Source organism: Hipposideros armiger, unplaced genomic scaffold (assembly GCF_001890085.2).
Source record: "Hipposideros armiger isolate ML-2016 unplaced genomic scaffold, ASM189008v1 scaffold_40, whole genome shotgun sequence".
Lineage (NCBI taxonomy): Eukaryota > Metazoa > Chordata > Mammalia > Chiroptera > Hipposideridae > Hipposideros > Hipposideros armiger.
The window spans coordinates 3373533-3390021 of NW_017731390.1; the positions used below are offsets into that span (position 1 = coordinate 3373533).

The 16489-nt window shown below is 34.9% G+C and overlaps 1 protein-coding gene across 2 annotated transcripts in view; it reads right to left on the reverse strand.

Moving 5' to 3' along the window:
• The window catches only part of NPEPPS (aminopeptidase puromycin sensitive), a 92702-nt gene that overhangs the window by 18497 nt on the left and 57716 nt on the right, over positions 1–16489 (reverse strand). For both annotated transcript variants that reach the window (XM_019638817.1, XM_019638816.1), the window contains exons 4-13: positions 12152–12273; positions 10052–10159; positions 8582–8782; positions 8031–8127; positions 7886–7919; positions 6913–7027; positions 4632–4796; positions 3700–3804; positions 2748–2808; positions 254–363 (exon numbers count right to left, since the gene is read on the reverse strand). In XM_019638817.1, coding sequence (XP_019494362.1) covers positions 254–363; positions 2748–2808; positions 3700–3804; positions 4632–4796; positions 6913–7027; positions 7886–7919; positions 8031–8127; positions 8582–8782; positions 10052–10159; positions 12152–12273 — 1118 coding nt within the window. The remainder of the gene's footprint in view (positions 1–253; positions 364–2747; positions 2809–3699; positions 3805–4631; positions 4797–6912; positions 7028–7885; positions 7920–8030; positions 8128–8581; positions 8783–10051; positions 10160–12151; positions 12274–16489) is intronic.

Here is a 16489-nt window from a genome sequence, read left to right on the forward strand (position 1 = left end):
CTAACTGAGAGGTCCTTCAATGTGTATGTTTTATTATAAAACACAGTCATGTTTAAGGTTAAAATGTGGCTCTGGAAGGTTAACTTGCAAGCACTGTAACGTACCATGTAAATTTGGGTGCATTTTGAGAGTACAAGGGCTAGTTTAAATATTACCTAGAATTCTTAAAGTACAGAAAAGCAAATTTGATAACACTGGTTGAATTTCATTTAATATAATATCAGACAAATTGAGGGACTTTTTATAAGTTTACCTGTTCTGCTTCCACATAAATGAGGGGGAATCCCATTTGTTTGGTCCAGGTATTCATCACCGCTGCTATAGGTTTACCACTAGCACTTTCCAAACTTTCCCAGAGATCCTCTAGGAGATAAACACAAACAATGAAAATCTAAATGTTTACACTTTTATCTTGCTAAAAAACCCAGAAATTTTATATAACTCTTGACACTGCATTGCTGACCAACTCTTTGGTTCTTTCAGGTTCAGGAAACAAACAGTGGGCCAAATTAACATTCTCCTTACATCCCAGTAAGTTAACTCTATTACAAAAACTGGTCTTATATACTAAGATGTTATTAATTGTTCCAATTATAATAAACAAAAGACAAACAGGTGAGTTTAAACATGAAGAAATAGAAACAAACAAATGGAAACGTATTCAAGATCACTACTAGTCATTCACGAACATAAAACCATTATACTCATTCAATTAACAGAAGTTAAAAAATACTCAGTGCTGATGAGGTTGAAATAAAACTCATATGGGTCAAAGAGCAGTGGTGGTAGAGTGAGCAAAACAGTGATACAATGTGATGAATACTATAATAGGGGCATGAACACAGGAAAAGCACTTAAAAGAAAAATCCAAAGAAAACAAAGCTTTCACAAGAGTTGCCTTTTGGTCTGCATCTTGAAGAGGAGTGGTTCATTAGGGGAACAAGGCTCATTCCAGGTAGACAGAATAAATGGTCTATGTACAAAGAGGAAAGTGTAACAAAAGACAGAAAATATTAAAAAACAGCAATATGTTCAATACGCTGAAGGTAGAGGGCACATGTATGAGAGTAGCGAGCAATGAGTGGGCAGGGTTGAAGTGTTGATGACTCTGTATGGCTTACAAAGAAGTACAGACTTTATTGGGAAGGGAATGTGTGGTATCCCAAGTGTTTTTAATCAGTAGGGTGATGCAATCAGATCTTCACTTCAGAAAGATAACCCTAGCTAGCTAGCCTCAGTGTTTGAAATGAAGAGCACCACGCAAGGCAAGTAGTGAGTTAAAGGCAACAGCAGAATTCAGTGGAGAGATCACCAAGGCAGGAATTAAGGGAAACGCAGTGAGGACAGGAAGAGGGCACTAGACCCTCTGCAAGAGGATAAAAACCATGGATTACTGAAATGTATTTGAACTGCCAACCACCTTTTATAAATCACAAAAACAAACCAAAAAAGGTACATGGTAGGCCCTGCTATTCAAAGTGTGACCTATGAATTAGTGGCACTGGTTTGATCTGAGAGCTTATTGGAAATGCAGACTCTCAGGCCTCACCCCAGACCTACTGAAATAGGAACATTTTAACAAGCCCCAGGTGGCTGTATGTACATCACAATTTAAGAAACACAAGGTTCTTTCCTCATATATTATATACAGGCATACCTCAGAGATATTGCGGGTTTTGTTCCAGAATACTGCAATAAAGCGAATATCTCAATAATTTTTGGTTTCCCAGTGCATATAGAAGTTATGTTTATACTATAATCTATTAAGTGTAAAATAGCATTGTGCCTAAAAAAATGTATATATCTTAGTTTAAAAATACTTTATTGCCAAAAAATACTAACCATCATCTGAGCCTGTTTGAAAAATGGCGGTGAGACTTGCTTGATGCAGGGTTGCCATAAACCTTCAATTTGTAAAAAAAAAAAAAAAAAAAAAAAGCAATATCTGCGAAGTGCAATAGAACAAGGTATGCCTGTATATGCATGCCAAAGAGTCATTAAACTTGTAAGAGTACACTTTTTCGTAGCCCTTCTTTAAGGAACAGAATGCCTCTCTATTTTATAGACTAAAATGGAAATTTACAGGGGTGGCGGGTGGTCAAAGTTACATCATGTCTTGAACAGAGAAGATACTGTATTTTTAAATCACAGGTCACAAACCTTAGGAACAGCCCGGGTGGCCAGGACTCTCTGAACTTTTGTCATTCTATTAGACACTAATGACATTACATAAATCTTCTTGTTTTTTAAACTATTTTTGTTCACTGAAGAACTCAAAACTATGACTCTGGCTCTTTTTCATATCCAATCAATTCTTATGCCTTTATTCATCCTTTTGACTCTGACATTCAATAAATTACAGACCATCATACACTAAAAATCTTAAGACTTTACTTCACTGAAATTCTGTAGTTCCAAGATCACATCTAAAAATGGTTACTTTGCAGCTATTTTAATGGCCAATGATTAATTTAGGGCAATAAAACCATCACCAAATAAACAACCTCTGGTAAGGTAAACAGATCTCGTTAGACTTTTAAGTGGCAAAACACTGAGCTATGGAAAGCAGACTACTGGAGGATGACCAAAAGGATAACGGGCCCTGACTTAACAAATGGCATCAAATAAGTCAACTTTATTTCCTATCCATCACATGGAAAATTAAGCAGTTAGAAAAATATTAAATGTCCCACTATTGATAAGAGTGCCAACATTTTCCATTTTTATCTCAAGCTATTAAAGATTACCTGTGGCAGCATTCTTTTTCTGGAACTTGGTTAAATACATGTTCATGCCTTTCTTAAAGTCCTGAGAAAACACAATTTTGAAAATTCAGGAGAGTCAGACCTCAGAATTTACAGTATATTTGCATATTAATATTCAAAAGCTAATTTATTCAAATCACTTGAGTGTCAGATTTACTGAAAAACATATATCCCCCTAATGTCTACTGTTTTTATTTAAGAATGCATGCTCTTGGGCCGGCCGAGTGGCGCACTGGTTAAGAGTTGGCTTGGGATGCCAGCTCTGAACAGGAGGGCCCTGGTTCGGATCCCACATGAGGGACAGTGACACTGCCCTCTACAGCTAAGATGATGAACAACAGCTCGACCTGGAGCTGGGCTGCTGTGAGTCGCCAGTGACAGCGTAGGCAGTAGCCTCTGCTACAGTGGGCTGCCATGCTACTGTGAGTGACTGGCAGCCGACATGAGTGGCTGGCAGCCCCGAGAGCTGCCAAGAGCCGCCATGAGTGGCCATCCAGTGGCCGGCGACCCATCTGCCTCACCCGGGAAGAGCGCAATGATCACAATACCAACATGGGCCAGTGAAGCGATGTCCTCCACAACTAGACTGAAGAACAAAAGGACAGCAACTTGTCTGTTCCCCTTCCCCGATTCCCCAATAAAATCTTAAAAAAAAAAAAAAAAAAAGAATGCATACTCTTTGCGTTTTACTTTTAAGTTTTATAGCAGCCTCCCACCCACTCCCCAAACACTTGTACATCGTTCATCAAGGGATCACAAGAGTCAATATAAAAAGAAATAAAGGTAAGCCAGAGCAGGGTAATATCCTACTAGAATAAATTCTAGAAAAAAAATTACTTAGGAATGTAATCTAAATAAAATCTGACATTTTTCCATGCAAAACTATATGATTTCACCATAAAAGAATGGAAGACTTTTGAAACTGTTTTTTTACCTTATCCCCAATGTAGTCATGTAGCATTCGGATGACAGATGCACCTTTGCTATATGATATAGCATCAAATATCTCGTCAACTTCAGAAGGGTGGCCCACACTGACCTGGCAGACAGTGTGATTCAGGGTTATGACAGGAAGCAGACAGCCTGTAACACTGAATTACATAAAAAACTTTCTAGGGAAACCCTTCTAACTAAAAAGATACTTTTCTGCCTTTAGCTCGCTCATAATGTATAATGACGATCCTTAAAGAATGTAGTAACTAACACGATAAAGTGGAATATATAACCTGACCTCCATCATCTCTTAGGGTCCAATCTTGGCTCTGCTTTGCTGGGAGGCAAGTCATTATAGATCTGTTTATTGGTGGTGATAAGGAGTAGGGGTGGGGAAGGGAGAAATGAAAACATTTGCTCTCTTGTATTCGTTATAATGGCTTACAAATAATAAAGGACTCTGGTTAAATATGTCAAAGTAGACTATAAGTCTAGTTCTTTGGAGGCAAAATTTATACATATAAACTAGCTGAGACAAGAATAAGCTAAGTCAAGAGAATTAAAATATATACAAAAACAGACGACAATAAAAAAAATGTTTAGAATTTTCTTAGAAACAAATAGAATCATAATGTTCCCCTATGCATATTACCCAACAGTTATGATTCTCCCATACTAGTCAATAAAAAATGTATTTAGTGAATGCTTATGGGTACACAGCACTTGCCTCTCCAAAGATCAAATTTTTATACTGCCTACCTTTAGAAGAACCATAATTAGAACAGCCTTGTTATATTTTCAAGACTGTATATAAAAAACTATAAAAACAAGTGAAATCACCCATGCAGCTTTCTTTTCAGTGTCCTAAGTAGCTCTATAACAAATTACTTATTTCATTAAAAATGAGGGCAAATGTTTGAAATTATGGCTCACTTCAATAGGATGGCTGTTATCTAATGCATCAAGCTCCTGGGCACGCGTATAATCAGCAGAAACAAACTGAGTCCAGATATCATACTCTGGGAAGCAGTGGTCTACACACAGGTATTCAATCCAGGACGCAAAGCCTTCATTTAACCAAAGATGAGTCCACCATTCCTAAAAACAAAAGATAGACATACATAAAGAAAATGAAACGCTTGGTATTCCACTAATTTGAAAAACTCACACATCCCTTCCACTATAACTAAAATTCAGTTCAAAACAATTAGTAAATAAGTCACATCTCTGAACAAAAGAGATGCCTAAAAGGGATTTCAAGGAAGACCAACTAGTGATATTAGCATGATGCCTGACGGACATTTCAAAATATTACTAAGTAACTTTTACTACTGAAGGTACAAAGCAGGTTGGAGGGGTGGGGAAAAAGAAGAGAGTGGATAATGTAGGCTTTTCCCCCTTATATTATTTCCTATATTGTCATTTAGTTTAATAAAGATTTCTCTTAAAAAAAAACAGAAAGCTGCCAGGACCAAACAAGAAAAACTGGAAACTATTTCCATAATGACTGAGAAAAATCATTGTTTATGGATGAGTTAAACTTTCTAGATAAATAGAAGAGCAGTACTGCTTATATAAGGATTAAGTGAAATTAACAGAAATGTCATGGCAGTAAGTAGTTCAGTAATGAGTGGTGTTAAAGCATCTATGGAATAAAAAATTCTCACCTGTTAATAAGAATTAATAGGGAAGTGGACAAAGAATATATTCACAGAGAAAAAGCAACATTTTTTAAAAAACACAGCTTTTTAGAAAGAGATTTCAATTTCTAATATTCATTAAAGTTGATTAAATCTCTTATATAAAAAAAGCAACATATGAATACAAGATAAATGCTAAAGGACTAATGCAATGGTAAAAAACATAAAGGCATTTTAAAATTCTGAAAAGATCAAATATTTCCAATTAAGTGACAAATCGCTATTTGTCTAAGTGTTTTGTGCATTTCTTTAACTAGTAGCCTCCACTAAGATAAGCTGGTACAAGGCTAGTTGTTCTCCATCCTATCTCTAAGCCCTTAAATTTCAGTTAATGAAACAATTGGCATCTAATAACTAGAATAGTTACTCAAATCCAATAAAAAATTGTTTAAAAGCTACATAGTAATGCACACATTTCCCCTCTAAAGCTTATTACTGGTACTTTCAAAATAAAGTCTACTGAAAGCTGAGCAAAAAAAAATTGTTTAGCTGCAACAAACTTGTTGCATTAAGTGGAAAAGACTGTTACTGTACATATTTGAATACAGGTAATAGCATACTTAATTCCACATTAAATTATATTTCAAAAAAATGTTTTTTACCCCTAAGTAAAATTTTAAACATCCAAAGCAAAAAGAAAGGGTTCACTTTCAAGGGCTGACTTTCTTCAGAAACTCTCTGACATGTCATAGTTGCTAAATATCTTACTTTCTTATTTCTGTGACATATGGACTCAGCTAACGTCCAACTCAGGTTCTGCTCTGCGGCAGCCTAAAATGCCATCAGGGGATTTGGCTGGCTCCAGAATCTCCAGTTCTTTCTTTGTAGAGGTATGTCTAGTTCACCTATTAAAACCCTGTGCTCCCAAAGCTCAAACATAATTGGCTGCCAGGGATATAGTATTTATTTAGAGCAAGAGGGAAAGGTCAACACTAGAGGACAACCATCATTCACTGCAAACATTATAATAAACAAGGATGTCAATGGGACAGTTGGAAATTTTAATATACTTTAGTTATTCTGCAGTTCCTTTGCTTTCACTTCTATCAGATTTCAACTTAACATTTTAGAAAATGAAACAACTGGCCCCTAAAAACATTTCAAACTAATCGAAGGTCAGTGTGTTACTTAGCAGGTTACTTTTCAGCTAGTAAACTACATAATAAATATGACTCAGGAAACTACAGTTAGTTTGGAATCTCACTGCACGGAATCGCTCTACCTAAGAGGAATCTCTTTCCCTCACCCAAATTAGTATCGTGACTTTCCCCATTAGCAGGCAAAATTCTAGAACAGTTAGGAAGTATTTTTTGTTGAATAAAGATTGTCCACATGCTCTTGATCAACACAGAGATTCTGATAAACACTTTTCAATGTGGATCTTTTAAAATAAAGTTTTCCTATTCAATTATTTTTTACATAATGATCTAGGCAAACCTGAAATACTATGTAGCCAAAATAATGTGCAGCAGGATGAAGATAAATATATTTGAGCACTTAAAAATATTAAATACCATAGTAACAAGATTTCCAAACCATTGATGGGCAAGTTCATGTCCCACAACTAGAGCAACCCACTGGCGTGATGACGAACAGGAATTTTTTGGATCAATGAGCAATGCAGTCTCCCTGTGTTAAAAAAAAATTTAAATTAAACAATAGAAGTATTGCAATAAAAGCAGGCATGCACAAGTCGGGGAGGGAGATTCAAACAGTAAATAAGATGGTCAAGTCAGGCTTTAGAGATGTCAAGAAAACATTTCTTTAGAGTATACAGGATAGAAAAAGTTCCAGGAAGATTAAAGACTATGTCAGCAGAATTCACACAACAGAAGAGAAAGCTGGGACACTAGGTTAATTATCAGTTTGTTGATAGGACAGCTGCCTGAAATTTTAGAAAAACTTTGTCTAAGGTATTAGGGATTATTGTGCTAGAAAAAGAGAGAAGACAGTTCTTCCATTAAAAGAAGAGGAGTGGCAAGTGGAGGGAAGATGCATTCCACAGTCTCAAAAAGAACACTGAGCAGGTTGTCCAAAACTTAGCTCATCGAAGGAGGCAATTGAAAGGAAAAAGCAAAAACTTGTTTACAGACCCTGCTTCAAAAATTATACAACCCAGATGTTTATATTGTGGTGACAGACATGTAAAAATTTGGCTAGAAAATATTAAATCAGGGAAAGTTCTTCAAGCTAGATAAATAACTATGAAACTACTGGGAGGAAGAGAAGGCACCGAAATGAGAAACTGAGCCAAAATACATCTAAAAATGTTACTAGTGCCAGATGCTCACTTTAAAATCCTACACCCTCAGATAGTAGCACCAGAGGGTGTTCATCTGCATTCTTAAAATGTGCACAGAAGTGAGGGGAGGTAAGAAAATTCATGGCAGATCATAAAGCAGAAGATACTCAACTGTGATTAGGAGTGAAGCTCTTAGGATATCAGTGATTGAAAAGATAAGGCAGGGTAATGCATCATTAACATACCTATAAGTAACAAGGCCCCAGTTCTCCATGGCACCTTCATAAAATAAATATAAACATTTATTGATATATATACATACTTCTTCCTCAAAATCACAAAATTCAAAAGAGTTATTACAATTCAGCAATAAAATGAAATTTACTTTACCAGCTGCAAAGTCTGCAATAGCAATGAGATCAATTTTAGGTAGAGGATAAGGAACATTGAAGTAGTCCTTATAAAAAGGCAGGGTTTTAGCAGCAACCTATAAAAGTATAAACAAAAGAACCATCTGATAAATATTTTATTGTAACTCATATAGAAATCCACAAAGGAATCCGGTTGCAAGCCAAAGTATCAAGTTACTAAAAACCGACCCAGGGGAGCTCTACCTCCAAAGCCTGCCTTGGCCCCAAGCTTTGTATATGCTGGACAAATGTTAATCCAGTTATAACTTGGTATGAAAAAATATAATTACATATTTTCCCACCCACTCTCTGGATGAATAAATTCCACTCTAATATTCTCCTAATCATTATCTTGTAAAATGTTAATGTAACACCAAGGTTGGTAGTTCTAAAATTCTATCAAAAATAAAATCAAAGGAGCACAAATTTCAGATTAAATTATAAGTAACTGTACTAATAATTGATCAGAAATGTAAATTCCCCAACCTGGAGTTATGGACTGTTGGAACAATCCTCTTCAAGTACATTTACCTCTAACGCAAATTTTCCTTGCTCTGCTTTGCCAACAGGGGTGTAAACACGGACACACACACCGTCTTTAGACCTTGTTTCTACAAAGTCATATTCACCCACAACAAATGCCACCAGGTACGTAGACATGACAGGTGTGCGGGCAAACTTCACTTCCACTACATTTTCATCATCAGGAGATGGTTTCCGGTCAAGTACATTCTTAAAAAAAAAAACCAGGAAAAATTTAAACAGATTTACATTAAATACTTTAGAGCAAACACTGGCCAAAACTTGTAGGCATTGTTGCCTCTCCCTCGCCCTTTCCAGCACTGCTTCCTTCTCTATCCCAGTTCATCCAGTGCTTTTATGCTGTCAAGATCTTTCCTATTATGAAGGAAAGTGATCTGATAAAGCACATTGATGCTGAAGTTTGGGACTAATGTGTTAAAACTACCAAGCATTTGTGAGTGAAAGAAAACTTTTCCTGAATACCTATTATATGCCAGGCACTGGGATATTTTAAGGCAGACCTCAATACTTACCAAGTGAAATAAGGATAGGAGACAACAATTATTAATAAAAATAAAATGTAATTGTGGAATCTACATTTCAAAGGGTTCAGATTTCTAGATTTAGAGTATTCACTGTACCAACGCTGACTCTAAGCAAATTTGTGAAGAAGTTTCCACTTTGCTTTTGGAGTCCCTAAATTTCCCTTTGGGGTTCTCCCTCTTTTTCCTATTCAGGCTCTCAGTTTCCTCAAGATCTCTCTGTTCTTTCTTCCAAGGAAGACTTATTCAAGAACAGACCTGATAAATTCATAATAAATTGTAAATGCATATTTCAGTTTAATATATTAGCTTCCTGTCTAAGAATATTTGAGAAGAGAATGGCATTCTATCAATGGAATTCTCTTCACCAATAAAGAAGACAAAAGCCAGTTATTTTCAGGGGCAGTAGGCTTTTCCAAGTTCCCCAGATTTATATTCTAGGCTACAGACTACTCTGTGTCTTGAAGCAGTCCTAGACAATACACTTCAAGTAGCGAAATGCTTACTCTATTTATGAATGAGATCAATGACATCTGTGAAGAGAGCATATTCTCAAAATATAATCAGCCAAAAACCTAAATATACTTCACTGTGTGGCTATATCTTCTGGCATTTCATAAGAAAGTCGCATTTTTTTCCTTTCAGGTAATATTTATTAAACTCATTATTTATTTAGGTTTCCAAATTAAAAGAAATTGATAATATTGCTAATATTTCCTTGTTATGTTTATAAGGAATTTCTTCCATGAACTGAGAAACTCTCCAAATAAAGCAATTAAGAAAAAGAGGACTTACTGGAAATAAAGAAAACTAACATTTGTGTTCCTATTATGTTTCAAGCACTGTTAGGTGGTTTCATGCTATCTCATTTAATCAACAAACTAAATATGCTAAAAGCTTATTCAAAATTTAAATATACTTATGAACACATACATACCATGTTTGATAAAGCTACTCTGTCTTTAGGAACAACCAATGAGATATCAAAAGTTGCTTTGATGGCAGGCTCATCCCAGCAAGGAAAAGCCCTCCGAGCATCAGTAGCCTAAAAAAAAGGATATGAAATATAAATATCACCGAATTACCCTAACAGACTATTTCATGAAGTAACTGCCCTTTATTTTTTTGTTTGTTTATTTATACAATTCATTCACTTGTTCAAATATTTACTTTCTACAGTGCCAGGCAACAAGCTAGGCACTGACTACAAAGAAAACACAAGGCTTACTATCATTGCCATATCAACAATTACCCAGGAACCAGGTCTGCTACAGATCTTAACAATTTATAGTATAATTTATAATTGTATTTTGGTTTTTAATAACACATTTAAAAACTGTAATGGCTCCATCAATGTTAACATAACACGATACACTGTAAGGATTCAGAACTGAAAAAATATGATAGGTTGTCTCTCTGGCTTTTATTTCAAAAATAAAAATATTTTCAGAATCTTTGATGTACTTTGTTCTTTATCTGGAATGGCAGTGATGGGAATAAAGACAGATGCTCTATCATATCTATGCAGGTCATTCATTTAACGGCATTTCTACATACTACACATAAAACTGTCACAACTTGACCTACTTAAAGAGACCTCACTTTCTTTAAAAAATAAAAAATCAGCAAACTTATTAAAGAAAAATAAAATTTAGTGGTTCAGTAGAAAATTAGTTACAAAAGAAAAATTTAAGTAAAACAGAACAAAATAAAAAAATAGAACCAACAACAAGATTCTATTATGAAAAGAAGTAACAAAATATACAGAGGTAGAAGCAGCACATACTTCCGAAAAAGAATTTCCCTGAGGAAAAATGTTAGATGGCTGATTGCACTTTCAAAAAATTAAAGTATAGGGCCAGACAAGTGGCGCGTTGGTTAAGAGCTGGCTTGGGATGCCAGAGGGTCCCGGTTTGGATCCCATATATGAGGGCCAGTGACACTGCCCTCTACAGCTAAGATGCTGAACAACAGCTCAACCTGGAGCTGGGCTGCTGTGAGTCGCCGGTGACGGCATAGGCTGCAGCCCCTGTGGCAGTGGGTTGCCATGGGCTACTGTAGGTAGCCTGCAGCCAGCGTGAGCGGCCAGCTGCTGCAGTGAGTGGCGGTCCAGAAGCCGGTGACTGATCTGCCTCGCCCGGGAAGAGCGCAATGATGGTGCCAAATTAGGCCAGTGAAGCAACGTCCTCCACAACTAGACTGAAGAACAAAAGGACAGCAACTTGTCTGTTCTCCTTTCCCCCAATTCCCCAGTGCTGTTCCCATCCCCCAATTCCCCAGTGCTGTTCCCATCCCCCAATTACCCAATAAAAATCTTTAAAAAAAAATAAAAAAATTTAAAGTATAAATTATATCAAAGAATAAATAAGACATTTGAAAAGTAATTAGAGTATAAGAACAAAAACAGTAGCACAGAAAAACTTAAATTAGGAACAGCAGTACAGAAATGAATTTATACTAGAGGAAATTAAATGAATGAGACGAATAACAAGATTTAAAAGTTTCTAAAATATTCAAAGGACAAAGTGATGAAAGCAATCAAAGGTATATCTGAGGGATGGATACCAAAACTAAACCTTCTATTAACTGATGTTTCTGAGTAGAGACCAGAACACACACACACACACACACACACACACACACACCCCAAAATTTCAATTGCTGAATTACTTTTATATTATGTACTTTTCTTAATTAAAATTATCTTCTTAGTATTTGACAACTGTGGCTTTTCCTACTAAATTAATAGTAACAGTTTTGTATAAACACACACACACACAGACATATATACCTATATAGAGATCTATATCTAATATATCTATATAGATATATAGAAATATATTCTTTCCTAACCCACACTTCTAATTCCCTCCCTTCTATCATGAGGATAATTGGGATGAATATCAAATAAAGATCTAAAATCATGAATATAATTATGGCCAAAGACGTCTGGCCTCAAATAATCACACAAATAAGAGAATACACCTTTGTCAGAATATCTAATTTAAGATCAATACTTCAGAAAAGAATACCATACCTCAAACTGTGTGACAGCAGCATAGCGTACCTCTCCAGAAGGGGTAGTATATTTACTTCTATAGAAACCTTTCATTTTGTCATTCAGCTCTCCAACAAAATCTATCTTTAAGGTTCCTGTACCTGTGATTGAAGATAAATGAAAACCACTTTTATGGAAATATTAAGTACAAGTTATCAAAAGTATGTCCTTAAGACACTAATTCAGTTGGCTATTTACAATGTTTAAATCATTCCTTCCTTTCTCAAATACTCCTCCTGGCATGGGAGAGAATACAGTATTTACTAAAGTACATGGCAGACTAATCCTATAGGAAAACTTAAAGTAATGTTTAGGGTGGGTAACTGCTTAAAAAGTTGTTTCACTTTATTAACTTTGTCTCAAATTACCAATACATGAAGATAAACACAGGAAAGGAAAGGAAATGAACATTCATTATTAAATATATAACATGCTATTGTGCATGGTTCTTTAAAACTATTTATAAACTTGGAAGTAGGTATTGTCTCCATTTTTCAGATGAGGCAACTGAAGGTGAAAAGTTAAATAACTTGCCCAAGGTCACACAATTAGTTAACTAGCAAGAATGTGATAAAAACTTAGGCCTGTTTAATTTAAATTCATGCTCTCTGCCAATTATACCATGTAAATTGGTCCTTTTGGATGACTTCCTGCCAATAACTCTATCATTCAGACAAGACACTGTTCAATCCAAATAAAACACTGATTCCCTATTTTTGTAAGGAACTATAGGGAATACCAATAATTTGATCAGCAAAAGGGCAAAAACAAATGCCCACAGCCAATTCAATCATTTGAAAACGATATTAAGGAAATACATTTAATCAATAATAATTAAATACAAATAAAAATGAGTATTTATTCAACCTGAATGTATATTCTATTGTACAAGAGGAAAACCTAAACAAAATGGAAGTTTTTGTGGGTATATACTTTCTTTCAAACAGAAAAAAAGGTAATTATTATCTAATAGTCATCTACTAAATTTAGATGCATGACAAAGCAATAATCCTATCCTACATTTCACAAATCAAGACACGAAAAAAACCCTAGAAAAATGCTGACTTTGCAACTGAATCCTTTAAAGTGCCTATTTATAACAGGAGCTAGATAGAGCACAGGAATCTAATGTAGCAAAGGTATAGTATTACTATAATTAACCAATCATACCAAAACTTTTATATCCTAATGTTTTTTTGTTTGTTTGTTTGGCAGGGTGAGGGAGAGGGAAGAGCAGGGGAGTGGGGGGTGGGAAGTGGCCAATTCCCTCCTGGGGAATGTGTCCCGGATTGAGGGACCAGGGGGTGGGGGCTTCTCTCTAAGAACCATCACTGATTGTTCATTCACCAAGTGCCAGGCTCAGGCATGGAGACAGCCTCTGGTCCCTGCCCACAGGACAAGATGGTACTGGGTTTTTGCCCCACCTCCCTACATTTAGGAATGCTGTAGAGCAATGACACTGGCATTGTTCAAAATGTTCTTGACTCTTTCTCTCTCTGACATATCCTCTTGGATGGTCATAAAGTAAAATCTCCACTTTCCAAAATTGAATTTGCTTCTTGGAAAGGTCCAAATGTCATAAAGAGTCAAAGTTTACAGAATAAGTGAATGACAAGCTGCAAACTGTTTCTAGACAAAACACTAAGTGTGTTTATGAAGTAATTAAACTGATTTTCTTATGTGCCTCCAAATGGTTATGAAAGTAATTTCAAGTGAAAATTTCAGACCTTTGCAACAAAATCATCACTAAAGAAAGTGTCATATTCTTAAAGTAATTATGCTGGGAAAACAAAACAAAACAAAACAACTAAAGTGAAGCTCAATTGAATAGACCTTTGTGATTATTTTTTAAAAATCAGACATTTTGTCTGAAGGGGACAATAAATACTTTTTTACTTTTAAAGAGAAAGATCGCTGGGACAGTAAATATGAATACAGTGAAAGAATTCTAAATGATTGATATTAAACAATTTAACTATAAACAATATAAAATTTCTGTCTACTTTCTTTAGGAATTCACTCATTTTTTAAAAAAAGTAGATATGTTCACATTAATCAAGTTTACAAGGAACATCTAATAGATTATAAAAATCCACTACCTTTAAGGAGAACTGCTTCATGGAATTTTACGTCACAAACCCATAAATGGTATTGGTAAGTCTGTTTTTACTAAGTTAACCATTAAGGTGTCTTTTATATAACTCATTCTATGGTAAATCTACTTTCGACTTTTCCTATTTGGAATAAAACTCATAACTAAGTAAGAAAGGCTGCTTACACTTTTACTTGGTTTTAAATCTCCAAGGCCATCAAACCATAACAAGATATTGACAGTGACCACTTCCAAAAGTGGCATACTAAACAAAATACAAAGTATTGGGAAGGATTATTACCTGAAATTCAAACAAAACACAAGTTAAAGTTTTTTAAAAATCATTAATAAATTAATTAGTGTCACATTGTACAATACTAATTACAAAGTACTTACTATTAATATAAATTTTAGGGCAAGAATAGGAGGAAAAAAGGACTTCTTGATTAATTTCACTTACCAAGTTTATACTATATTAAGATCTCATTGCCAGATTGTCTAATTTTATACCTATCTGCACACATAATTTACAATGCTTCCTCAAATTACATACAATATTTCAATACTCAATGTATGCAATATTTACCTGCTTGAGGTAGTAACCCTTTTAAAACATACAAGAAGCTCAATTATAACTTAAACGACTGAAAAATTGGGGCTTACAGCAAAACCCTATTTAACATTTAGAGGAGTATAATAATTGTAAAAGCTGAAGTAGATCTTGAAATACTTTAATAAAAATTTAATGAGCCTACTAAATGCTATAAAAATGAAAAGCAGATTACACAAAAAGGGAGTAAAAAGGTCTTTGCCTTTGTGACATTTCTTATGATCCTGTTTTTCACTCTTCAAAATGTTAATATATTCTAGTGTTTCTCCAAATAAATGCTGCTCTACAGGATCCTTAACCACGGATTCTGAAGTTGTTATGTTAGGTCTTACAATGATTATGGTAACTTAACCACTATTTTAGAATGGAGCCAATTTCAGAAAAGATGTTTTACTTAACTATATAATAGTCAACATGACTCTTAAGTTTCATGAGACTAAACACAAATGTTACTAATGTCCTCCTAATATATGTTCAATATTTACTCCATTACCAGAAAATAGCCCACATGTACAACCTACTAAAATTTTGAAAAAATAACTTCATTCTTAAAGCAAAGAATGACTGGATAACTCTGACCCTGAGAATCTTGGGAAAATGTGAATGCCAATGATTTTCAAACAGATATTTACAGGTATTCAATAATTCAATATAGTCGCATCTATAAATAAGATACTTTTTAAATTCTATTTTATTCAGTTACTTATTTATATTGTTATATTAGCTAAAAAAATGTCCAAAACTGTGTCAAATTATAGTATACTAAAGGTCATAATTTTCCTTGACTTGTTCCTGCTTTTATTAGAAATGTCTTCAGTTTACCATGTCTGTTGTTAATGGTCCTTGCCAGGAATGATGCAGCTCTTATATACTGATGATAAATGACATCTTACATATATATAAATACGTGGAAAAGAAGAAGGATGCAGAATATTACGTGTGGCATGTTAACTTCTGTGTTTTTAAATACTATATACACAAATGCTTATAAAAGCATGGTATAGTTTTAAAAGGATATATAAGAAACGGGTTGCTACTGAGGACTGGATCTGAGAGATGAAGACAGGAATATAATGGCAAATGTTCACTATATATCATTTGAATTTCAAACCATGTCCATGTTATTATATACTGCTTGAGTTCAAATCCAGACTCTGCCATTTACTAGCTGCTGACCTTGGGCAAGTTAACTAAACCTTATCTTTGTGGCTTAGTTTCTTTATCTATAAAGTGGAGATAATAGAATCTATCTCAAAAAGGATTTAAATAAATTAATATTTGTGATACACATATAACAGTACCTGGAACAGATTAAACATTCAATAGAAACACGCGTATATTATACATAAACATATATATACCACACACACAAACACATATCCCCTAGGAGTTTCTGTCTATTCTTACCTGGTGAATTCTAACAAATACATTATGGTTTCTTTTTTTTAAAGATTTTTATTGGGGAATTACGGGATGGTGGGAACAGTGCTGGGGAATTGGGGGAAGGGGAACAGACAAGTTGCCGTCCTTTTGTTCTTCAGTCTAGTTGTGGAGGACGCTGCTTCACTGGCCCAAGTTGGCACCATCATTGCGCTCTTCCCGGGCGAGGCAGATC